At 40.3% G+C, this 27,515-nt stretch overlaps 1 protein-coding gene across 1 annotated transcript in view; it reads right to left on the bottom strand.

Moving 5' to 3' along the window:
* Positions 1-27,515, bottom strand: part of LOC121433387 — a 135,019-nt gene that overhangs the window by 37,597 nt on the left and 69,907 nt on the right. Inside the window, exon 8 of the mRNA XM_041631752.1 lies at positions 23,467-23,645. Coding sequence (XP_041487686.1) covers positions 23,467-23,645 — 179 coding nt within the window. The remainder of the gene's footprint in view (positions 1-23,466; positions 23,646-27,515) is intronic.

Here is a 27,515-nt window from a genome sequence, read left to right as displayed (position 1 = left end):
GGTGAAATTCAAATATAGATTTTCTGAGACCCAATTCAGTACTGTTGCCCGGCGGTGGTGGCGCACGCCTTTAATCCCAGCACTCGGGAGGCAGAGGCAGGCGGATCTCTGTGAGTTCGAGACCAGCCTCGTCTACAAGAGCTAGTTCCAGGACAGGCTCCAAAACCACAGAGAAACCCTGTCTCGAAAAACCAAAAAGAAAAAAAAAAAACCAATTCAGTACTGTTGGTTTTAAAAGTCTCTACACATAAGAAATAACACAGCAAAGAGGCCAGATCTAAGACCGTGGCTAAGAATTAAGTACTGACCATGCCACTGAGCATTTGTGTGAGCGCACTTGTACTTCTATAGCACATATCAGCCCTTGGAAAAACAATAAAATAAGATAAGCCAAGTGTTCAATATCATGCCTTGTGTTAAAGCTAATGCTTCCCATGTGGTAGATCCAAGTAACAATTAAGAGAAAACAATGACCCATTGGTGGTGGGGGGGGTGCATTCTTACTTTTCTTTTTTTTTTTTGCCATTCTCTAATTTTTTTTTTTTCGAGACAGGGTTTCTCTGTGGCTTTGGAGCCTGTCCTGGAACTAGCTCTGTAGACCAGGCTGGTCTCGAACTCACAGAGATCTGCCTGCCTCTGCCTCCTGAGTGCTGGGATTAAAGGCATGCGCCACCATCGCCCGGCACCATTCTCTAATTTATAAAAAACTGAGTGAGAACCTTGGTACATATACTTGTCCAAGTCTGTGATGTTTTTCATCATCACTTCTTGTTACAGTTGTGTTCAAGCTCAAAGTTACTGAAACAGGTTTCCTCATCAGAAATGAACATTTTGCAACTCACCCAGAACTTACAGGAAAGAAACAAAGTTTGCCAGTACAGAAATACTCTTTGGGGAAACAGCTCATGTGGATAGTAAAGAAGGGAGGAAAGATGGTAGAGAATTCCCTGGGCAAATGACAGAAAATTGATTTTCATTTTCCTAAGACTGGCACCCTTGTGAGACACTTCCAGAAGGCTATATATTTTCTAACCACCCACCCCCAGAACAGTGAGGGAAGCATACACCTCAAGGCCACATGCTAATAATTTCTTTCAAGGCCAGTGTTCATGCTATCTGGTTTAAGAAACGAATTGTAAGAAACGAGTAGCCTCCAACAAGTCTTCATGACTTTCAGAATAAATCTTAAGCATTACCAATGCTTTGCAATTCTCCATGCTTCCTTTTCACCTAACCTTCAGAGATCCATTTCTTGGTCTAGTTCACAATTCCTATTGGTTCAGTATACTCTTTTCTTCATGGAAAAGGTTCTGGTAGCAACTTCCTTACAGTGGGAATTAATTGCACCTTACACAGAAACCTCTATATTCTCACAAGAACTCCATGAAAGTTCTCCATTTCAGGAGAGCAGAGTTCTGAAGACCTAGATTCCACCAGCATATGGCACGGTTTGATGGTCTGAGTAGTAAATGCAACAGCACATGGTGTGGATTGATGATCTATGACTAGTGATACAAGCCATTGGGATGGTCTAGACTTTAAAGAAAATTCCAGAAAAATAAGAGAGACCTTGACAAGTTATACTTAAAGTTTTTACTGATTAGTAAATTGCCAAATACTCAAATGAAGTCTTTCCTGTGGAAATTTTGATCATTTAGAATTGTTTTTATTTCGTTTTGAGAATTCCATATAATATACTTTGATCATAATTCCTCTCTTCTAATTCCTCCATATTTGTCCTCCAACCCTACACATCCAACTTTACGATCTTTCCCTCTCTCTGTAAAACAAAACCAAACAAAACTAGACCAAATCAAAGTACAAAAACATGAAGAAGTTAAATAAGCGCAATCAGTTTAAGCAAGAGTTTAAGAAGTCTCCATTTCCTGTGTAGAAACCTTTCTGAGACATGCCTAATTCCCAGCTAGATACTCATGACTCTTTCCTTTCAGTTCCGTTATCTAATTTTTTGCCAAACAACTTTCGTGTGTGTAAACAGTTTCTTGAGGAAAGAGGCACATAGAATAATGGGGTAGGAGTAAATTTGACCTGAAGATACCAAGGTCTAGTTCAGGAGGCTGTGTTTTAGCAAAGTGTAGGAACTGAAGTTGAGAATTACCAAGGAGAAGGAAATGGACAGGATTTTTTTGTGTGCTGGGGTAGCAGTGTATGCTGTGGGTTAGATGAGAAAAATTAGAAAAGAGGCATTCCTAGGGCAGGTTTGAAGGTAAGGTTCAGACTGCAGAAATTATAAATGCCAGACTGAAGCATTTGCCCTTGTTTTGTGATTGAAAAAAGATTACTGGACTTTTTCAGACAAAGATGTGATACAATTTCCAGTTATTTGTAAAAAATCATAGAGAGGAGCCAGCCACATATTTAAGGTATAACAAACCACATTTACCACTTATATCCCTTAAAGCAAAAACATTTTTAATTTCTTCCTAAGAAGGCGTTGTATACTCAAATGAATGGATTACTGAGGAAATAAGATAAAAACAGAGTATTATCTGCAAGGCAGCATTTTGTTCTTTTGTATCTCACAGTCTAGAACATTGTCTGTAAAATGACTGTTCATGGTCAAGTTTATAAGAGCCTGAAGGAGGGACCAGTTGTCTTAAAGCCATAGTTGAGTTCCATTCACACAATGGGATAGCAACTGATTTAGAAACAGAGTCTCAGATTAACTCCTGTAATGCCGTATTGCATAGAGTAGCAAGGCAGTCTGATTTTGTATCTAGACAGAGACTGTGCTCAGAGATCTCGAGGGTACAACTCCCGTTCTAAGCCTTGCTGTTCCTGAAATGGAATAACATTAACTATACTCATGGTTGTTAGGATTAAATGTTTCTTATGTGCTTCCTGGATTCCTATTTTGTGTATAATAAGCTCTCAGCATGTTATTTTTACTATTGTATATATGTCTTTTAATAAAATGTAATGATGGAAGAAAAATCTTTTACTTTCTTTAGCTTATTAATTTAGGACACAATGGTTTGTAAGGAACAGTAGATATTTGTTATCTGGGGATTCCATATTTATGAATCTGCCTACTTTCTAAAACTTATTTGTAACTCCCCCAGATCAATACTCACCCCACTGTCATGGTAGCTTCTTTATTTTTATTGTTTATTTTGTTTTAATACATTTTCTTTTCATTTTGTTTGCTTGAGTGGTGGTTTCACTAATTTAAAATGGTCCCTAACTATGGTGCTGGAGTACTGTCCAGTACAAAACACAGAGTATTCCCAAGAACCAAAAGGTAGTGTTGTTTCTTATATACCATCCATAGCAGGTATGGCTCAGGCATGAAGTACTGAAAGATGTGTTCAGTACAATAAACCAACTACATATTTAAATAAGGGGCATCTTTGAAAAGAAATGTATGCAAAACATTGCTAGGTGTTGTTTAGTTGGTGAAAAAACTTGATCCGTGCCCTGCAGGAACCCAACACTGGGTTTCTTGAGAAGCAGTGATTCTGTTTTCACAAACCTCTGGGGTCCTGAGGTAAGAGAAGCTAGCTCCCAGAAAGAGTGAGAACACCATATGTAAGAAATTTGTCCTGGCTACAATGATTATGACATATGATATGTTGGCTTTGTAAATAAATAACCATTGTTAAGAATATGTATTTTTTGCACATTGAAGACTATTTCTTTTTTTATTTTATTTTACTTATTTTTTCTTGGAAAAAAATTTCTGCCTCCTCGCATCCTCCCATTTCCCTCCCCTTCCTCCCACTCCACTCCCCCTCCCCCCCCACCTTTCCCCCTCCCTCTCCAGACCAAAGAGCAGTCAGGTGTAAAGTCCAAGGTCCTCCCCCCTCCATCTAGGTCGAGGAAGGTGAGCATCCAAACTTGCTCATCCATTGCTGGTGGGAATGCAAACTTGTCCAACCACTATGGAAATCAGTGTGGCGGTTTCTCAGGAAATTCGGGATCAACCTGCCCAAGGACCCAGCAATGCCACTCTTGGGAATATACCCAAGAGATGCCCTATCATATTACAAAAGCATTTATTCAACTATGTTCATAGCAGCATTATTTGTAATAGCCAGAACCTGGAAACAACCTAGATGTCCTTTAATGGAAGAATGGATGAAGAAAGTGTGGAACATATACACATTAGAGTACTACTCAGTGGTAAAAAACAATGACTTCTCGAATTTTGCATGCAAATGGATGGAAATAGAAAACACTATCCTGAGTGAGGTATCCCAAACCCAGAAAGATGATCATGGGATGTACTCACTTATAATTGGTTTCTAGCCATAAATAAACGACATTGAGTCTATAATTCGTGATCCTAAGGAAGGTAAATAAGAACGTGAACACAAAGAAAAACATATAGTTATCCTCCTGGATATGGGAAGTAGACAAGATTGCCGAGCAAAAATTGGGATCTTGGGGGTGGGGTGGGATAAGGGTAAGGGGAGATGGGGAGAGAAATGTGAGAAGGGGAGAATGGGGGGAACTTGGGGAATTGGAATGGTTGGGATAAAGGAAGGATGGATATGGGAGCAGGGAAGCATATATCTTAATTAAGGGATCCAGCTTAAGGTGGGCAAGAGACCTGAACCTAGAGGGGCTCCCAGGTGCGCAGGGGGATATCCCCAGTTAGTGCCTTGGGCAGCTGAGGATAAGGAACCTGAAATGGCCCTATCCTATAACCACACTGATGAATATCTTGCATATCACCATAGAACCTTCATCGGGCGATGGATGGAGATAGAGACAGAGACCCATATTGGAGCACAGGAATAAGCTCCCAAGATCCCAATGAGGAGCAGAAGGAGGGAGAACATGAGCAAGGAAGTCAGGACCGTGAGGGGTGCATCCACCCACTGAGACAGAGGGACTGATCTATTGGGAGCTCACCAAGGCCAGCTGGACTGGAACTGAAAAGACATGGGATAAAACCGGACTCTCTGAACAATGAGGACTGATGAGAAGTCAAAGACAATGGCACTGGGGTTTGATCCTACTTCATGTTCTGGCTTTGTGGGAGCCTAGCAAGTTTGAAGACTATTTCTTAAAATTTCTAGCAACTTTATTTTTTTCTACTTTATACAGCCCAATTATGTTTATCTCATTTGCTTTAGTTTGTATAGCTGTTTATTGGACATTCCTAATTTATACAACCAACTTTATGGTAAGAATCAAAACAAAATATAAAAGGTGAGCATTTTCAGTATTTTTTCCTTGTATGTTGCCTGAGGCTGCTCATAAATGTCAGTAACACTAAGTTATTTGTTGTTTTTAAACTCAAACGATTGAATAATGATTATATACCTGCAAAGAACAACAACAGCAGCAACAACAACAACAACAAGCAACAGTGGTCTTGAAAACAGTCAAACCCTTGCATTGAATTAGGCCCTGTGGATGTTCAGGGCACATAAGCTCAGGGCTGTGTCTTCAGTGCATCGGCAGGAAAGCAGCCTCAACACTGTGTTGCAATGGCTGCTTTCTTTCAACTCCAGCACTAGGGATTTCAAAAAAAAAGATCTTTTTCATGTTTTCAACGTTTGCTTTGCTTCTGGTAGAATTGCAGAACTTAGGAACACACTGTCTTTGAGAATCACCATGTCCAGGAAGAAAACTGAAAGCACTAATAAATGGGTGGAGTCATTGACACCACGGGCCTTTGGCAGTCATTTAGAGTTTTAAACTACCCAGGTTAAGATCATGGCATCCTTGTGATACATACCCCAGAGACTGAGCTATAGAAAGAAAATTATGTAATTTCTCTTTTTATAGCTAAAAGTAGTTGCCCAAAACATAGTATTAATTAAGCGTTAGGAATATTTTTACATTGCCTGTCTGTGTTATCATCATATAGCTTGCACTTCTGAGTCACAACTTGATTACTTTGAGCCTGAAACTCTACTGACTAAAAGCAGGCTGTGAGTTCCACAAAACGGCGGTGTGACCCCACACTCACAGGCAGATGTGTGCTCGTTCTCCCCAGGACAATGCTATCTTAGTTTGTGGTTGAGTTTCCGGATTAATTAGCTTTCCTTATTTAAAAAAATTACAATGATTTTTGCGCTGTGAGGCAGTAATCATAGCATTGTTTTGACTAACATTGAAATGTTTATGGCATAACAGAAGGTTTGTTAAACTTAGGGATGAATCATCCACTTGTAAGTTTCCTTATTACTAAGAAACACTTAATAATAATCAGTCCTCCACATTTACTGATGATTACTGGTGCGTGGGTGTGTGTGTGTGACAGAGAGATAGAGACAGAGATAGAGATAGATAGATAGAGATAGATAGATAGATAGAGAGAGAGAGAGAGAGAGAGAGAGAGAGATACTTGTCAGTCATGTCCTACAGTGAATATTTCAGGGAAAATGAGATGTGATTTGCCCCTTGAAAGTAAAGTCTACATTTTACTTATAGATGAGAAAAGAATTCCTTTAGACAGAAATTCATGATATAGAGAAAACACTTTGGAATATTGCTAATGTTATTGGCTAAGTTGGCTTAAATACTGGGATTCATTAATGAAAAAAACATACCTGCACTATAAAAGCATTTGGATCTCTTAAATAAGATGTTTTGTTCAAAATCACTCCCACTTCCTAGTTAGTTTGTATGACTGACTGACTGATTGACAGCAAGGAGGGTGGAAATTTACTATCTAAATTTAACAGAAAGGCTGTCAAACTTAAGAATGAATCATACATATATCTCATTCCTTACTACTAATAAAAACACTAGTAACAACCAGTCCTCCACTTTCGCTGCTTGAGACCATAGATGTGGACCTTGATCTAGAGGGCTCAGCCAGTGAAACACTTCCTGTATTTGGATGTCTGCTACCTCTGTGAAATGTTTGTTTTAGTCATTAAAAAGATTATGTAGAAAAGTAAGTTAAATTTTGAATTTGACCTTTGAATTCTCATCTAACAAACAGTTAAAGATGTTTAAAAACAATGAGTCACATTCAATAAAGTATTTTTAACTACAACATTTTAAGATAAGAGAGCACAATAGATTTTAGCTGTGCTTTCTGAATGCTGATGGTTAAATTTAGTCCTTTGCACTTCTGTCCTGTACAGGTAATCATTGGCTTTTTTACTCAGTATATATTCCCCAAATAGCCTCAAAGGCAAAAAGCATTGGAACACTAAGCCTACCTACCTTGGGTGACCTGGCTCTGAGTTTTCCAAACTTCTCTACCAATTTTCTTGGTTATTACTAACAATGGCATGTTACAAACTTTCAGAACAGCTTCAGAACCATCACTATTCCCTTCCAATAATGCAAAAGAATATTCAGAAAGTTTTGGGTGTACCTTTTAGCTATGTTTTCAATAGTCAGTTTATGTCTATATTAAAAGAAAAATCTCAAAGCAGTGGGCCCTCTGGTGTGTCCTAGAGTGTGCACAGCATTTTCTGTTGCCAACGTCATCTTATTCCCACAGGAAATGAAATTAATGCATGGGAACTCCATGAATGCATGATCTGCTGACATTTTCTTAATATTTAGCACAAAGTCAAAAAAAGAAGACCTATTGTGCTTTTATCTCTTTAAAATTTCTTTGATCAAAGCTGTGGTCTTTGGTGAGTTACTAGCAGGGACTATGAGTTTGTGTACGTGTGTTCGTATCTGCAGCACACAGGTCAGCAGAGCAGCCGCAGTCAGTCTGAGAGGAAATCTGGCACACTTCCTGCCCTTCCCCCCAGGTATCTTCTTTTATACTTTTCTGTTAACAGTTTTCTTCATGCCCCTCTTTCCATACCACATCAGCTGTCTTCAATTCGTTATGAAACTTTATTGCCAGCAGGTAATCTCCCCTTTTCCTCCTCCACCTATAAGGAAGTCAATCAATGGAGACTTGGCATTCACCTTTGAGAGAGGTTAGCTTCTGGTATGCAGCAACAACAAGTGGACTTTGATCCAGGAAGAACGCAGCATATTATTTATTACGGAAACAACTATTCAGAAGGAAAGTAGGGAGACATAGAGATTAAGATTGGGTTTCGCTACAAAGGCAACAATATCCTAAAGGCATTTCAAAGACATGCTCATAAAACAAGAAAATTCAAAGAATGAAATGAAGTAATGAAATTAGTAAGGTGGTGGCAAGAGAGACCTCTGTGGGTGAGGGGCAAAGGCAAGGCTGCCTCTAGAAAGTGTGAGTGATGTCACAATGTTCTCACACAATGTGCAAATCTAGACATTGGTAATCCGGGATCTGTGAGTTCAGCGATGACTCAAAACATGACCTAGACCCTTGAAGAATCTGTAGGGTCTTGATCTTCCCCATCTTGGGGATTTCAGACACACATTTTGAAATGTATGAATCAAATGATGTAAGATTGCAAACAAACCAACTGTATGGAAATACCATTATTTAGCCATTAGAGAGAACGATAGGAAAGTGATAGTATCTACTTCATTGATAATGTACTATTAGAACTGGTTCCTTGTAGTAGTCAGGGAGCAATATCAGAGGGTATCTAAGTGCTAGAGATGGTTCATGACTGGAAAAAGGAGCAAGAAAAGGAGGAAGATGTTAGACGAACAGATATCATATTAACATATGCTTGAGGTCAGTCTTCTTGCCTGAGTTCTTAGTCCCACCACCAGCAATCAGTTTCTTCTCTTTCAGATTATCTCTTGAATTATCTAACTCTCTGACTTAATTAAAGGTGTCTGCTTTACCTTACACCCAAGCTTCTAGTATCACCCCATAGCACTAAAAAATTTCTTCACTTGTACTTCTGAAATCATAGACAGCACTCAAGTACAGTGCAGTTCTTTAGTCTGAATTAAGTTTTGTCAGCACCTGTCTGTCCTCAGTCATGATGTAACCAAGGGGATCCATTTCCACCTTTCTGGTTGGTCCCAACACAAGTCTGTCTAGCTTTTCCTCACCCTATCTACTTAGGATTCTCTTTGTCCCATTTCCAGATACTCTTGCAACTCCTACCCATTTTCCAAGTTTAAGATCAATTACCATTGGTTATGAGAGGACAAACTTTTTATTATTCAGCCTTGCTTCTGAAATAATGATTATCCACAAATACAAATTTGTCAATAAGAACATTTAAAAATTAATGAATGAGGAGATTAAACATGGTGCTTTGGAGAGGACCTAGTACCATAAATTAGGAAATTGAGAAGACAGGGTTAGACATATTGCGTTTCAGCAGACTAGAACTCAAGTTGTAGGTTCATGTGTTTTTATTCATTAGCCCTTGTTCCAATTATTATTATCTCCTCACTCAGTGATGATATTCTGACACAAAGACCCAACAATATTGGTCATAGTCAATTTCACAGTGGTGAAATGAATATCATTCTTTTTTATTTGTTTATATTTTTTAGAGTGAGGACACTTTTAATGTATTCTTCCATAGTTTTAACTTAGGGTTTCCTTTTCTAGAATCTGGCCTATCTGTATCCTGCATGAGATTCTGGATCGACATTCTTGTACTAACCAACTCTGGCTTCTCTGTTCTCATAGCACCCATTCTAGAACAATACAATCTCACGGCTGCTGATAGTATCACATCTGATGAATTCACTGTTCCCTATAAATTATTCAAAAGCAATTTCAACTTAGCAGAAATGAATTTCCCTTTCCATGAAAAGGCAAGTTTAGGTCACTTTCGCTTTAAAATAACCTAATGATATTGAAGACGAAATAGACAGATACAGAATATTTATCAAGAAATTTCTGCTTTGAAGGCTAAACTGACCTACATACATAACCTTTTGCCAGATCCAAATGCAACTTGATATCTAGATGAAAGAACCGGGGAAGAATTAATATTAAACTGACCTTGAGCTTCTTCTATTTCTGATAAAAAAATTTCACATTGCAGATGTTCCTCTCTGTGATTTCTGAGCACAGTGTTCATAGCTAGATCAGGCATTCCTTTTGCAAACTTTTTATTTTAAGATTACTGGAGTAGCACTTTGTGTAACTCATTCAATACTATAATTCTTAGCAATGTAATAAATCCATCTGACCACCACACAGAATAGCAGAGGTGCAAAGAGATTTAGGAGCCTCAGCCTATTTTGCCCTGTCATTGTGGTTGGCCAAAGCAAACGGGAGATGGCAGACTGTGCCATTATGCAATATTTAGGACAAGGATGACTCAGTTTAAATTGAAACTTTATCTTAGTTCTGAAGTAAAAGGGCAGATCTGCAAGCAGACACTTTTTATGTAAACAATGAGGACAAATATATCCCAAAGGGAAAAATGCAAAGGACACTTGTACCTCATGGATAATTTATCTTAATAGTGCACTCTTGAATGTTTCCTCCAAGATTTTTTTTTGAGGGTGTGTGTGACAAATAAAGGCATTTTAATGGGTTTATTTTCCTTCTGTTGAAGTAACATATATTTTGTTCAAGTGAGAGGAGAGTATCCCTACGAGAAATAGAGCTGTAAAATGTTTTCTATCCTGATGACCTTTTGGGTTGAAGTCTCTAAAGATGTATGCACAGGAGTGCAGTAGTCCTTGAAAAGTGGTTTTCAGACATCTGGACCAAGATTTACAAAAGCACTATTGTGGCTGCTGTCCGTTACAAAATCCGAGGAAGTTCAGTACAAGAAAGAAGTCAGAGCCTTTCTTGCGTGTTTCTGAGGATATAGAAATAAAAATGAAAAGAACCATAAAGCTTGTCTTATGACAACATACCGAGCTGGCAGGCATCCCTGACCTTTTCTTTGATTATTGGAGTTGGATTGAAGGGTTAGTAAACATCCTGATAGTTAATTAAAAATAGGAGGTAGGTAAACAATCCAAATTTACTTTAGCTTATTTTCTTCAGAGCCTGCCTTCTAAGTCAAATACAAAGACACCAGTGCACACAAATAATATGGTGATTTTCTTTATTATCTCAAAAACATCTGCTATGTCATGAGGGTTGTCTGCAGCACACGAGGACCGTGCAGCTTCTCAACCCACTGGGTCCCTGTCAGCAGTATCAGGACTTCTTCCTCAGTGTGCCCCGAGAACAGGATGATGTGAGAACTCAGTGCTCTGGAGATTTAGGAAGGGTACATTACTGATCTCAAGGAGTGCCTAATGCCCCAACTTTGTTCAAACACAGAAAGAAAAAGGCCCATTTGCAGACTAGCAAATCACAAATCACCAGGAACACCTGCCCTTTAAATCAGGAAAATCCAGGCTCTCTCAACAACACGAGCATTTTTGTAGCTCTTTCATGAATCGGTCTCCTCTCTCTCTTTTGAAGAATGGTACCGTGAGCAGGAAGGTGATTTTGTCCTTTTTCTTCCTCCTTCCTTGCTTTCTTCCTTTCTTTCTTTTTGAGAGCTGAAGGACTGATAAAAATGTAACTATTCAATGGAGCTTCAGCTGTCTTTTGGCACACATAAAGTGTCACCTGAGATGTGTGATAAATGCCTGATTGGGTCTAATTGTAATGTTCAACCAATATTTCAGGAAATACTGAGGTAGAGGGGAGATGAAGCAGGTTGTTTTGAAGGCCCTCACATGAACTTCAACACCACAGTTTGTCCCTTTTCTGATTTTTTTTTGATGCCCCCTTTCCTTTTAGCACATCATCATGTTTTGGCACTCTGCTCATCTCAATTGTTTGCTTCTGTCATGGTAGGAAGAGAAACACAGCCACTGGGTTTCAGAAGGATGCTTCTCTTACACTTGATTTCCTTGGCTATCTTTCTCTGTGCCAGATAACAACACCTATGATGTGAGAGTCCCCTCTGTGTGCTGTCATTACCATTAACAAATAAAGAAACTGCCTTGGCCTGTTGATAGGGCAGAACTTAGGCAGGGAGGACAGAACTGAATGCTGGGAGAAAAAAAGGGCGGAGTCAGAGAGACGCCATGGAGTCACCAGAGTCAGACATGCCGAATCTTTGCTGGTAAGCCACTGCCAGATTACTAGATTACTAGAAATGGGTTAAATTAAGATGCAAGAGCCAATAAGATGCTAGAGCTAATGGGCCAAGTAGTGTTTTAATTAATACAGTTTCTATGAGTTTATTTTGGAGCTCAGTTAGCCTGGTGGCCAGGATGAACAAGAAGGCCCTCCATGCAACACACTTAAGATGCAAGTAAATGAACTTTCAGTACTTATTAAGAAAGCAATGACTAAAATAGTTGCAGGTTTTACTTCATGTCCTCAGTTCTACCAGTTTCTTCTGATTACATCCTTTTCTTGGATCTTTATCAGACCTACACATTCTTGTATGAGCAGACAGCTTCTTTGACACCTGATAAATGCACTTCCCACCTCATACCCCACCCTCCAGTGCGCTGTGTTGGTACCTAAAGTTCCCAGGTTTCTTTTCTGCATTGTCCTACGGAGATGGTTCATGAGACCTGTGAGCCCTTTTTACCACTTTTACACTTCTATCCCAGGCGTAAAGTAAGCTCTCAGGAAGTATTTGGTGAATAAATAAATAAATCTAAGTTTCTCCAAAGAATAAATCTCTTAAAGGTAAACAGGGATTGTGGCCTTGTTTTTGTCTCCAGAATTCCAGGCACTGGCCACTCTGGGAAGAAAGTCATTTGGGAAAATATCCTTCTTATAATTGTATAAGTGTACATTTTCTAAAAGGAATGTTGGAGAGGAAAAAGCAGAAGGTAGTAGAAGAATGTGCTGAAGACCAAGGGGGAGTGCTTATTCCAATCCGCATGTCCCTTTGCCGGGAAGAGCCCTCTTAATGTTGTATAAATAGCTTAAATGGAGCGTCACCACCGGAATGTGCTTAGCCCATTATCTGACTCCTGTCCCTCTCTCATACTAGAACAGGTTGCCTGTGTCATTGCCTATAGGGGCTCCATAGCAGAAGGGATCAGAAGCTATAAGCTAGTATCAGCGGGGGGAGGGAGTTGGGGGGAGTGTTTCTCAAGCGAGCAACTGCATAATTTTATTAATAGGTTTTACATCTTAAATTGCATCACCTTTAGTCTTCATTTTCTTCATTGGCGGTTTACTTTTCATGTTTCTTGCAGCCTCTACCAGGCGTTTGTTTCTAACTACTGTGCATTGGTAACTTTGAAAACTGTGAGTAAGCTCCTCCACCTACTGGGCATCTCTTAAATTACACCAAAGGTTCCAAGGAAGGAGAACCGCGACTTGGAGATGATCTTCAAGACGCAGGAGCGCATAAACATACCCAAATCCACCTGCCCACTTTGTTCTGAGTGCTGCAAGTGTTTGTCCGCTGTGTGTTTCTCTCGTCTACTACTGAGATCTCAGAAAACAATGAGCTCAGCATTTACCTAATACTTTTCTAACTTTCCTTCTTGTAGACTTAGACCTTTCTTGGCAGCCTAATTTTAACTGAATGTGGGGATTGAAAATTGAAGGCAAGAGCAAAAGGCTTTCAACAGCAGAAAACCAGGAGTTTAGAGGAAAATAAAAATGGAGTGAATATGGGTGTTTGTAGTAGGGCCTGCCGACACCTGCATCTTGTTTGTGATTTGGTTCTGTACACTTGGTTCTGGACATGCTATCACAGCACCCAGTGCCAACAGACATTGCTCCGAATACCTTAACCTCAGATTTGAGACGACTGCATATTTTGAATTACAGTGTATTTACTATAAGCACAGAGGTTTCTGCTCTTACAGAAGTAGAAGGGGTTAATTTTTAAAATTATATTTTTTTTAACCATCATTCCCCAAGTGGAAAGTGTCAAATGTTATCTTTTGTACTGTGTTAGAATGTCTGATTTTTAAAATTTTTGTGTTTGTTACTGACTTGAATTTCATTTTTAAAAATGTTAGCACAGTTTCGACTTGTCATTAAGACAGAATTTCCAATAATTCTAAAATTGCCCTAAATATATTTTTGTCATTTTGAACTTTGCATTTATATGAAGCAACAATCTCACCATTCATGATTATAAACTCAAAATATTAATCAACCCTGAAAACTTAAGCTGTTCTATACACTGGAGCACCAAATATTCAATTCTTTCTTCTCCCTCCTTCCCTCTCTTCCTCCCTACCTTCCTCCCTTCCTCCCTTCCTCCCTTCCTCCCTCCCTCCCTCCCTCCCTCCCTCCCTCCCTTCCTTCTTTCCTGCCTTTCTTTCTTCCTTCCTTTCTTCTTTAATTTCTTTCTTCCCTTCTTCCTTCTTTCTTTTTTTTTTCTACAGGGTCTTACTTTGTAAACCTGGTTTGCCTGGAACTCACCATTTAGATCAGGCTGGCTCTAATTCAGTTAGAGAAGACCCGGTTGCCACTGCCTCTCAAGAGCTGAGATTAGAAGAGTGGACCATCGCCCTGTTTAAGATTGGATTTTCATGTAAAAATAAAGGATCACATCCATCTCATTGGTATCAAAATTTTCGTTCATCTTTAGTAAACAGTAAAATTATATGTATCTAAGAAATGGTTTTAGAATGAAGTTCTTTAAGATTTATTATCAGTAAGTGATTGATTTGTGTACTTATATGTTGTGTGATCCAGGGTCACACAGAAAAATTGGGGGCTAAACTGGAGTCCTGATTGGGAAGAATCCCTGTTCTGAGGGATTCTGACAAGATGTGTGAGCAAGTGGGCTAGGCAACCAGAGTAAGCTGGGATCTGGAGAGGCATTGAAGCAGGGTGGCAGTAAGGCCTTGAGATGCGCCCTTGGAGGGTTAGGTCACGGTTTGTGGTCTCCAAGGACAATTTATTTCCGTGTAGGCACAAAAATGGAATAAAAGTTCTAGATGGATGCTTGGCATGGTGAGAAGAAATTTCTAGGACCTCTTAGAAAAGCAAATCTGAATTTATTACAATTTGACATTTATTTGTGACACATACACAGACTCCTTATTGAGAATGGGGTGAAATGGAAAGAGAAGGTGAAGCCTAGCATAGTGTTAGAAATCATGCACCATGTCCTGTAATAACTGATTTAGCTCTTAATTTAATCCACATAGAACACTTATCAGGTAAACCCAATTTCCTATTACACACTGCTAGCCCATTGCTACCACGTTCTCACTTTCCACTGTTTCTGGATAATTTGAACATGCTGGTCATTTCACCAACCCCTGCCTTCCTCAAGCATTTGATGGCAGAAGGTGTGGAAAGGCAGTAGAAGAAAAAGGTGTTAGAAGACTCTTTCAGAAGCGTTGGCATCAGAAGAAAAGCTATAGATTAGCAGAAAGCTAATTATAAGGAATGTTTATTCAAGAGATGACCATGTTTTTAGACTGGAAGAAAAAAAAAAAGAAATGAAATGAAACACAGAAACACCCAGGCAAGAAAAGGCCAGTTAGAAGGACCGCCCACCCCTGCTAAGCTCATCTCTCAGCTGTCTAACAGCAGCACGCACTCCGCTGACCTGTGAACTCTAGATTGCAACCTCCTCCCTTTGCCAGAGACTTCAACTCGGTTTGGTCTTTGCTCTTGTAACCTACACACCCACGTTGTTTTTAGGTGACCTTGTGGCATATGACAACATCTACATGGTCACGTGACTAACCCACCTGACTCTCCCTCTACATATCTCTTGGGGCTCCAATGCTGTCTTTGCCACTCTATCACTTGGGTGTCTAATAATTGTATTTAAGGAGACACGTGAAAGTTTAGGTATCTATGGAAACCAGCTGTGTTGCCCCCTTCCACCGTCTAGTCAAGGACATTCTTTGGCCCTGGTTTTCCTCTGATGAACTTCAGGATTAGGCCGAAGAATTACATATTTTTCTGGGAACTGTTAGTTAACCCGGATTGTGACATAAATTCTTCATTGTATTATTGTGGGCTGCAAAACTAGACTGACCTTTAGGGCCCGCATTAATCTGTTTCTCTACGCTGCCCACATGAAGTCTTTGCAGTTTACGGACTTGGAAAGTACATGGGAATGTAGTTTAACGGCAGAGTATCTGCCTAGGAGGCACAAGGCCCTGGATTGGATCCTTAGAATCGGAGAAAAATTGAATTGCATCACTTTATGATTCGCTTTGCATTTATAAATACGAATGAGTAGTCTTAGTTACAGGAGATATTTAAGCTACATCAATGAACTGGTACTATTTCATCCTCCAAGTTTTATTTCCTGTTCATAAGGAACTCTCCTCTCACTGCGTGCCATGACACCATCAAACTACTCCCCCCAACACAGCCAATAACACGGCTTTTGAAACAGAGCCTAGCATTTTAAGCAAAACAGTGTTTATCTCTCTCAGCATCTGCAAGGCCTCATGGATGCCATGCCTCCAGGTCCTACACACACCCCCACATTCGGGTTTGAGCATAGAGATTCATAAGACATAACAAACAGCGGTTTGTTCTGAGCAATGCATGAGGAATGCATCCTCTTGTTTGGAGCCTGCTTGAAAAGTCAGTCGTCTCTTTTATTTAACCTTCTGCTCTCAGTGAGGCGCTAGATACAACCTACTTTTTTTGATCCATGGTAAATACATCTGTTTGCTCTCCCTCTTCTTTTGTACCTCCATTTTATCCCCTCTGCTAACTTTAAGTACTCCCTGACAGCACTCATATTTAAACGAATGTCTGACAACTTAGAACTCATTACAAAAAACCAGCTCTGCCCTCAAACCACCTTCCATCTCAGCTGTCACTCAAGCTCTCTTTCTAATCATGTCAGACTTGATTAGTATCAATTTGACTGCTAGAAAAGAAGCCAGGGAAAGCTCGCATATATAAATACTTTTCAAATATCTCAGAGAGTTAGGAGGACAATAAAGACTAATGACACCAAAGTCTAGCAGAATTTAGTTTAATGTAAGGATTACTGCCATCTGAAAAGGCTGAGAAATGAGCAGAGCATTCAACAGACTCACGGAGTGGAGAGACTATCCAAGCGGTGGTCCTGCAGACCCTTTTACTCCCAGTTATAGTCGAACAACATACAGAGACTCCGTGGCAGAGGGGACTCAAACATGGCTGGATAGGAAGGTTAGTGGAGCTACGGTAAGACAGAGGTAAGGAGGACATTATGAGATGCTCAAAAGAATTAATAAAAATATCTTTAAAGGTAACATAAAAAAGAGAAGGTCCTGGTAATAATGAATGATGCTTGAAGTAAGGGTGTTGGTGCAAAGGTCAACCCTCACAGGAACTGAAGGTTGACTTTTCCATTTCTTCTAACTGATAAGATTGTGGGGGAACAGGAGTCTCCAGCACTCTTATCTTTTATGACTGGAACAAGTTTGCAGAGAATACAGAAGAAGGTAGGAAGATTTACGGAGAATGTAGATAAAGGAATGATTAGAACTAGACTTTAATATGACTATGATAAGGATGTCCAAAGAAATAAAAAGGCCAGATTGATAACTGCAGCATAAACAAGAGGCTGTAAAAGAGAATCAAATGGGGAGTAAAGTAAAAATGCAAGATTTAAATTGAGAGTTTGTGGAGCAAATTAGCTATTAACTATAGCTTGGAAGCAAGCCGAAGACACACACAGCACATGTCAGAGGCTGCTCTTTTGGAATTTCCTGTTTCTACGGATAAGTTAGCTTATAAGCGTCACAGGAAAAATACCCATTCAAAATTCACTGGAAAGAAATAACTACCAAATTGAGGATTCTGTAACTAATTTAAGAATTTGAAAAGTCTAAGGAAAGATAAACTGATGGTCACTCGCTAAAAATGCTGTAACAGCTGGCCTTGGTGATCTCCTAATAGATCAGCTCCACTGTCTCATTGGGTGGGTGCACCCCTTGCGATCTTGACTTCCTTGCTCATGTTCTCCCTCCTTCTGTTCCTCATTTGGACCTTGGGAGCTCAGTTTTGATCCTACTGCATGTACTGGCTTTGTGGGAGCCTAGCCAGTTTGGATGCTCACCTTCCTAGACCTGGATGGAGGGGGGAGGACCTTGGACTTCCACAGGGCAGGGAACACTGACTGCTCTTTGGACTGGAGAGGGAGGGGGGAAGGGAGTGAGGTATGGGAAGTGGGGGGAGGGGGAGGGAAAAGGGAGGCGGGGAGGAGGCAGAAATTTTTAATTAAAAAAATTTAATAAAAAATGCTATAACAGAAGAATGATTCAAATTCAAATGTTTGAAGAACCAGGAAAGGACGTATATTTGAATGTGGTAAAAATATAGTTAAAAATAAAGTGAATATAATGTTAGGAGTATAAAAGAATATTAACAACATCTCATAGGTTTGCAATCTATATAAAACTAAAATATATAATATTATATATTCATAACATAGTATGGAGGATATGGTTAAATTAAATGCCAGAATGCCCATAAAACACTATAGGTAATATTATAAAATACACATACTCTTTTGTATCAGGCTGTAATAGTTTTAACACTGTATGGCAATCTTTTAGATAGGTGTTAAAATGATACAATAAAAACTAATTTGCTGAAAGATAAAAGGGTAAATAAATATAAAAGTGAAGAGCAACATGGGAAGCAAAATAGTAATAGCATTTTGAAATTCAGTTGTATTGATAATTACACTAACTGTAAATGGACTAAATATTTTTTGATTACCCTAGTAGTCCCATCTCTTTCACTGTCAAACTTTTTGGTAAATTCTGGACTTTGAATGTTTTTTTTTTCAACATTTAACTCATGTTAATGAATTGGTTCCTTCCAAACTCAGTTTATATTATGCAGGCTGCTTTTGGCAAGATGATCATTTAGTGTGGCCTCCTGGTAGATTGGGAACTTAACCACCTTCCTTTCTGAAAGTACAATCTTGTATTATTTTATGACACATTTTCCCTGGGCTTTGCTTCTGCTTCTCTGATTGCCTTGCCAACCTCCTTCTCTGCAGACCTTCAAAGCCCAAGTTAAAGAAATGCTTCCTTAGTACTTTTGTCAACTTCTTTAGCTGAATACATTTACCATCTACCATATTATAGCATATATATATATATAATTTATATACTACATATGTATATATAATTACTTCCTAGTTCTAAACTTGAGTATCCTACAAAGGCATGCCAATTACAATATACATCAGTTCAACCTAAACTTTAGATCTACTCTTACTTCAGCGAATCATTAAAATTTTACCTCATCAATTATGCTTTCCAGGAAACTGGGAGTCATCCATACTACTTCTCTTAGGATATAAACAAAATATTTGGGTTTCCTGCATTCATATGCCCAAATCTAATTCTCAGGGTGTAGGAATTTGGAGGTAGGAGTCTTGGTAGATTAAGTCACAAGAGTGATAACTCACGAATGAGATTAGGATCTATTCAACTACCAAGACTCTTCCCCCCCCCTTTTCCCATGCAAGACAGTAAGAGGATGACACCCTAAAAAGGCAGGATGTGCACCCTCACCAGGTGTTGAATCTGCTGGCGATTTGCTCTAGGACTTAGCCTCTCCTCCCCCAGCACTGTGAGAAATACAAATCTGCTGCTAGTGAGGTGCTCTATTTGGTACAATGACTTAGCATATTCTGTCAATGATTCTGATTTTTGTTCTGAAACATCTTTTGAGAGTTTTTTTTTTTTTTTTTTTTTTTTTCCTAGTCAGGACTACTATATAGCCTGTTGCCTCAGTGGCAGCCCTGGCTTTTTTTTTGGGGGCTGTTACTATCACATTAGAGGATATCAAGAGGATATCACCCTCTAATTCATTTTCAGAAAAACTGTGAGAATAAACTTGAGAAAATCCCATGACCTAGGGTATTTTCTGTTTTAGTCAAAAGACGATCATGAAGTGACTATCTTGGTCTGGATAACAAATGTTTATTCAAATTTTCTGTCTTGCTAACTTCTACTGAATTCTTTGGTCTCTGCTGAAATGTTATATCCTTCCATACATGGACAGGCTCTCTCTCTCTCTCTCTCTCTCTCTCTCTCTCTCTCTCACACACACACACACACACACACACACACACTCCCCCTCCTACTGGACATTTTGTTCATAATTCCAATCAGTGTTCTTAAAAGGATACAAGGCTTCAGAGCTGGAAGGGTACAGGTTATGAGCACTCCCACTGGGTCTTGATTTGCACTCAGCCCCAAGGAGGACATTTGTTCCAGTGTCCGGTTTCCATACACACCCTCCAAAGAATTAGTTACATATTCACATCCTTTCCTAATTTTTGCAAGCTTTTAAATCTTTTTCCAGGTGTCAATTTAGTGCTCTCAGTGTGTCTCAGCTTCTGATCACCCCTTGCTCTCTTTATTTTTCTTTTTTAATGAACTCATTTCCTAGCTCTGTACAAGCACGGTGGTGCTAAGATTTCTCAGCAGAGGGCGCTAGAGGAACACTGCTAGGGAGGGAGCCACTTGCTCTGTCCAGTAGCTCTATGGTAGGTTTGTGACCAGCAGAAGGTGCTTTATTCCGGCCTTCATTCCCTCACGTGCTGTCCCTCTGGGAACCTGCCGCTTTAGCCGACTCAGACGTTTACCTTTCTGTGACCCTTACCATACGGACAAACTGCAGGTCTTCTGTACACTCTGAGACCCTGATTTTCCCTGCTTCCTCTCCTCTTCCCTGAGGTTTGTCTCCTATAGTCCGTAAACTACTTCCTTTGACAGAGCCTTGGCGACGAGGACTTCTCATGTTTCAGGTCTTTCAGCCACACGTGCATTCTCATTCCTCTGCCATAACTGCACCAGCCACCAACTGAAGGTTTCCTGCCCTGTGGGGCCCCAAAGTCTTGCTTTCTGTTTGTACCCAGACTGTAGACTGTTCTGGCCTGGCAAAGCAGTGAGCTGCAGGCCGTCCAGCTGATTAACCTCATCTTTCCCTGGAACCCCAGCTTTGGAAGAGGAAGGGACCCCTACAGCGTTTGCCCTTCCTGGGATACCCTCTTTGACAAATACCCAAGTCTTCTTATATTCTAGAATTATTCATCATCAAGGTTTAACAACTTGGCAGCTGAGAGCAGCATGATGGTACTTGATTCACAATGCTGTAACTATTCTTTCTATGTTTACTTTTATTTGTAATACTAATAAAATTCTGTATTTACTTGTGGATTTGATTTCTTACCTTAGCTTCTTACATGGACCTATAAGCACCAACAGGGCGGGCACCATGTTTGTTTGCTTCCTTCCTGGTGCTTACGTAATTCGTGGCATTTAAAAACTATCCCATGATATTTGCTGCGTGACTAACTCCTGAATGGGTGAATGCATTTTCTGCTAATTTATTCAGTTATGTACTTTGTATGCCTCATTAGCTCTTCTCAGACATTGCTATCTGTTTTATAGATCAGGCATAATGTGTTCTGGAATGGGTACCGGTGTAAGGCGCCTGATTTGGGCTCTTTAAACATGAAATCATGATAGCTTTTTATACTCTCCCATAGTCATGTCGAAAGCTGATGTAGCAGTGACAGCCACAGTTACATTTCTCATAACAGCTTTTTCTTACCTGTGTGCTAATTACGAGATCCCCAAAGAAGACTAGGAACAGATGGAAGTGTTCCAAATTTAACTGAAATTACTACTATGGCTTAAAAGTTTCACATACCTTCTACTCCAGGCTTCATACTTTCAAATGCTAAAAGTTTGGTAGGTAAGAAAAAAAAGTAGATGAATCAATAAAGAGTAGTGGGGACTGTGGTAAACTATGCCACAAGTACTTCATCTGAATGCATTTAATTCAAAGAGCCAGAAAAACACCACAGAAGCTAGACAGCACCAGTGCCCTGACTGTCACATAGCAAACCCAAATTGGAAATACTAGGACCCTGCTGGATCTCAGCAATCAGAGATCTTAAAATAGGAGATAGTTAATTCAAAGACGTTTCTTATGTTATTTCGTTGAAGAAGAGCATAAAAACTAACATTTACAATGATCCCTATTTTATAAGAGGAGACAGAAATTGATTAACTAATGTAAGGCAAGAGAGACAACTTCAGGATTACAGTCTCCAGAGGACAGTGTGCAAGGTCAATTCATTATTATTATTAATTATTATTGTTATTATTGTTGTTGTTGGAATACACACATTATTTACTCAATTTACAAATTAGAATTACCTTAAAATCTTAAAAACAAAAAAGTCATCAAGTTTCTGGGGCTACACTCGTGCCTATTGAGGGTGTGGGGAAGGAAACTGCAGGCATTGTTCCAGGACTCCTCTGGGCTTCTGAAACAGGAATGTACATGTTTTCACAGATTGGAAACTCGTGTCCAGTGTTTCCACAAATGTTTTCTAGATTGAAAACTTCTTGTTGTTCCACTTTAATACTCAAGAAAATAGAAACCAAGGAGAGATAATAATTTCTCATCTTGTTTAGAGGAAATCCTATTTTCCCACACTGGAGGGAGACAAAGTTTCTCAAAAAAGCTGGACGGTTCACTTTCCTACGAAAGGCAGAGCAGTTCACAGAATGTCACAAGGAAGTGGCTCATAATGCAGGAATAGAAAGTCCCCACAGTCATTCAGCATCAGACTTTCACAATACACTGATTTCTTTTCTGGCTTTTTTTTTCAGGAAGAAATTAAGTTTGTTTATATATGCACCCAAGTGCATGTATGCACATGTGCTAGTGTGCACAAGCTCTTCCTCCCTCCCTCCCTCCCTCCCTCCCTCCCTCCCTCTCTCTCTCTTACACACACTCACACACACACACACACACACATGCGTGCACACACAAAATGTAAAATAAAGGCAGAAGAAAAAAATAAGATTGTTTCATGAACGATGTAAATAGCCAAAATTCTTTTGTTGACCCCGATTAGAGGTGGGTCATGCATGTCCCTGGAGTGGAGTCAAAAGATCACAAGGCTGTGGGGCACAGAGCATCTTTTGTGCATGTGCACTAGGACAGGGAGTCTATTTGACCACTGACAGCTGCTGAGACTATTTCGTGGGAAGTTAGGGAGTGGGAGTTCTGTATGAAATTGCTGCTGTTAGCTTTAAGCATGTTTGCATTCACTTAGCAAAATTAGACACCGGATTGCATCTGGGTGAGAAAACACACACACTACCACGATGTAAGCTGTAAAGAAGGTCCCTCCAAACGCATGGACCCATCTCAGACTCAGTCACAAACATCTGGGAGGAGCGCTGCCTTAGCACAACTGTGGCGACATTCTTTATGCTACCCCAGCCTTCATGCAGAGTTGGACGTCATTGGTTTCCTGAAATCTGGACAATGAAATAGGTATTCTAGGTGACTTGTTCAGTTCTCTACCTCAGCAGCCTCAACAGCCCTGAGTTCTACCTCCCATGGTCCATTGCCTACCCTGTGGCTTAAAGAGCTATGCTTTTACAGATCCACATTGTTTACCAATGGTACTAGAAAATTATCTTTGGTTCTTATTTTCTTTACAGCGATAGACAATTTTCATAGAGGATGAAAACCGAAGCAAAAGAGAAGAAACATGTGCCTTGATTTATGCAGCTGAAGAAAGCATACATTAACATTCTTCGATTTTTTGAAGAGAGAACAATTCTTGCTCAGTCAGAAGGGAAATTATTGTTTCCAGAGTCCTGCCGTATAATTCACTGAAGGACAATTCTTGGGCATGGAATAGCTCAAGGAGGTTTTACTTCCCAGTGTTCTTTATTCTTACCCGTATCAGTCATTACCTTTCTGTGTTTGTAATAGAGAAGATAGCCGTCATGCTTCAACACGAACCACCTCTTCCTCCAGCCCTTCACAAAGCCCGAGTGAGTCCTCTTATGCAGGTAGCCGCGACAGGTGGGCCACGGAGTATTAGGACAGCGGCTTATGTCGGATCCCACCACCAGCGTCAAGATGTCTGGACCTACAGGCATGAATTTAGGATAGCTAGTTCAGTGACTTAATATTTTATAATCTTCTGGAGGTACAGAGTCTATGCAGAAGTAATGGATGGAGAAACAGTCAGAGTTTCTGAAGTAGTGAAACAGAATTCTGCCATTGGATTAAACCAACTTCCTCAGAAATTCATTCCTATGTGTTTATGAAGAATATAAGAACCACAATTATCTCACTGTGGAATAACTCTCCTTCATCACAGCCACAAGGGCTCTGATGACAGAATCAAGTCTGTGCAATGTTACTGATGTAGTACCAACCTAATTCCTTAAACATCTTGATTTACTTCCTAAGAAGAAGTGGGGGTGGGGTGTGCCTCGATTTTTCTACCTTACTTTTATTTGCAATAATTAGCCTTCTTAGTCTAGTTTAGCCAAAGGGAGAGTCATATCACAATCTACCTCTCTAGCTGAAACTACAGTTTATCAAATCACTCGAGTCTGGAAATAGCGGTTCCGGGTGGTCTTAGGTACTGCCTCTTTTCTGTGTCCACATTAACGTGTGAATTTACCCTGAGCTTCCTGTTCCTGTCTTTCTTGGAACATCTTCCTGGCTAGACTTTTGTGACACAGAACTGGTATACAGTACAGGTTGTGGAAATTGTCTCTGTCCCTGTTAACATGGGGTCACTGCCTACCTTACTGTGCTTTGCGACTGCCAGCGTGGGCACCACATGCCTACCTTTTGATGTTTGAAGACTGCTCTCTGAATGCCACGCCGACAGCCAGCAACCCTGACACACTTTGAAGATCGCAAATGGGCGATGACTTCATTTACAATTCCTCTGAGAGGGAGGCCACATCCCTGAAGGCGGACATTTGGCCTTGGCAGCGCTGACTTCATCATGATGGTTGACATTGAGATTACTGATCTGTTTAGAACTGTCTATGGAAATGGGGGTCAGCAAGGAGACTCATCTTCCATAACTGACAAGCTCCAACCCAGGGGATCATTCCTGGCTGAGCCACATGGCCCTGAAAATAAAGATTTGTCCCAGAAAGGCTGACACAGTCTTAACTTTAGCAGCACATGAAGCACCTTGGTAATTAAATAACTCTCAGTATGTCAAGATAATTCTTCATTGCCATGTAAATACATTTTAATTTATTGAACTGCCCTTAAGCTCCTGTCAAAAACGCATCCAGAAAAATTAAAAGGAATGCTCCAGATTGACCGGCAGCCCACACATGTCTTTGTCTTTGGACTGTAGTCCCCAAAGAACTGCACTCCTGGACTAATGTGCTCGGTTGACACATCTGCCAATTTATTTATGGTCTACTGCAGTGGGCTGCCCCTGAGGTCATTTTCCTCTTGCTTACACAGACTGCATGAGAGTTTCTCTGATACCGATCAGACTCAGCTTGGGCTTCAGCCTGGCCATAAACATAACTTGGTGCACTATGAAAAATCCTCTCTGGGGCAAGGATGTGCAGCGGGCCCTGATGCAGCCTGGCTTCATCATGTGAGAAGAAAGTTTCTCATACCCAGAGCGAGGGCATGAGCCTGATGCATGGGGAGTTGCTGAGCTCTAAGCAGCTGTCGGGAGAGGGTACTTTTATCCTCTTTACCACATGCTACTCGGGGCCCAGAGGACTTGGGCTTGACATTCACAGAAGAGCTGGAGTTTAGACTTTGATACTGTGTTTTGAAGAGAGAGAGAGAGAGAGAGAGAGAGAGAGAAAGAAAGAATCTGCTTCTGTAGTCATTGTGCACTGAAAGAACTAAAATTTTAAGTGTCAATGTTTAAAACCTAATATTAGGAACTGTCTGAATTTGGGACTTTAAAACTAACACAAATTAAACAGTTTGCCTGCATTCAGTAGGTGCAGACTGAGCCTTGACATTCTTTGTCTGTAGCAAGTTCTTAGATGATGTCCAAATACAATTTCAGTTTCAAGCCCGCAGGCATTTCTGTCTCCACGAGACCCCTGCTGCTTGGTCTTTGCCACCAACCATAATATATCTTCATTTCTTCATCTGTGATTTAGTTTCCATTGACCACATTTATATTTAACCTCAACATAATTCAGTTAAGAAAGAAACTCTTAGTTCCCTCACCTCATATTACTACTTCTGCTTCTCAATTTCGTGAGCCTGGGAATTGAAGTAGACAGCCATCGCCTGTATCTACTGGGCACCCTGCTTGCTTTGAGTAGTGGGTGGGATAAAGCATGCAGATAGGTGACTATCTACAGCGTGAGGTGACAGAGTCAAGAAAATTATCGGTTTTGTGAGATAAAGAAGTTTTCGAATCACATCTTTACCCACTGTAGTTCTTTCGTAACAAAGTCCTTCCAAACAAAAGCTCCCCAGAAACATCTTCCCCCTCGCATGTTGGCCCATGTTTGGAAGTGTAGCATTCGGTGAGGTTATTTGCAGCTACAGGGAACAGAAAAATAATTTCTTTTTCTAATTCACACTTTCTCCTTGGCTCCCTGTCTGATTATGCCACCAATCTTAAGCTGTGTCGGAGTCACACCTCCGCTGCCAGACAAACTCTACCGCCCTCACACGTGTGGAAATGTGCAAGATGCCTTCTGTCCCCGAGGGCTTGCACCGTGTTCAGCAGCAGAGAACCTGGCCTCCGGAGGCACTTCAGCGTTTGCTTTTACTAAAGCCTGCACTTACTGAAACAAAGGCCTGATGGAGCGGACACTTGCCAGCTCCCTGAGCTTCAGGGTCTTCCCTTACCTCCCAGATTGGTGATTAAATCTCCTCTTCGAATCTGCTAGTAAACAACCTTATTAAAAATAAGCCAAAACCACTGTATGGGGCAATCTAAATAAAGACTCAGCAGAGTGTGGTGCTGTATACCTGTAATTCCAACACAGATGGCTGAAAGCCAAAACAAGAGGACCCCAAGCAGAAGGTCGCCTTTGGGCCAAACAATGAGAATTTGTCTCAAAATGCAAGTAAGCTTAGAAAGCCCCAAAGAGTCACATAGAGATGTGGTCATTTTCAGTATGACACTGAGTGCCTTTCAACAATCAGATTTGTTTTCTTCATCATCACCAGAATAAAGGTCATTTGTGCAGGGGTGTGTATAGTACTATGACTAATAATGCCAATTACAAAATAAGAGTTTGGAGTGGGGTCCCCCTTTCTCGTGCTACTCTGTTGAGATAAGATAACAAAGTAAAACTTTCAGTTATAGGGCTGTAACTGTTTGGCCACGTCTTTAAAATTCTGGGCAGAAGAAGAAGGTTCAGCGGGAGGAAGGGGACGAAAACAACAAGGGTCATTAGATACATGCATGAGACTGTCAGGAAACAAAACCAAAAATAGAAAGATGCTGACTGTGTTCTGATGTCAGGCTGGTTGTGAAAAACACAACACGGAGAGCTGAAGAAAGTTGATCAACACTACAAATATGGAGGGATCACTCATCATTCCATATTTAAGAGTTGCCCCCCGAGTCTCGCATACCTGGCTGTGCCATGTTTTCAGCGTTCTCTGGAAAGTGATTCGATGTCCGTAAATATGAAGCAGTCATAGCCAGGGATGCTCTTACGGAATCAGTGCTTCTGAGTGACCCTGTTTACTCAACTTTCTTTTACCACTACGGCCTACATATTTCAGAACGAGGCTTTAGTTTGCAGTTGGAGTATGGTAGACTCCATTCAAGGGGCCTCTTTTTGTTGCTGTTAAATCAAGGACAGAGTGCCCATCATAATGTTTAGACCACGCCACCGGGTTGTCTTTGGAGTTGTGAGTTCCTTGCTCTGTTTTTAAGTTATTTCTTCAACTACGACAATTTCTCTTTTTCAACAGGTATACACAAAATGGGCTTGATATGGGAATGTGACCGCACTCTCTTGTGTGTGTATGTCTTCTTATG

Source organism: Microtus oregoni, unplaced genomic scaffold, assembly GCF_018167655.1.
Source record: "Microtus oregoni isolate MIOR12 unplaced genomic scaffold, Mior012 000038F_ref0000394, whole genome shotgun sequence".
NCBI classification, from domain to species: Eukaryota; Metazoa; Chordata; class Mammalia; order Rodentia; family Cricetidae; genus Microtus; species Microtus oregoni.
The sequence above is the reverse complement of the archived record's forward strand: the minus strand, read 5'-3'. Positions and strand labels throughout refer to the sequence as shown.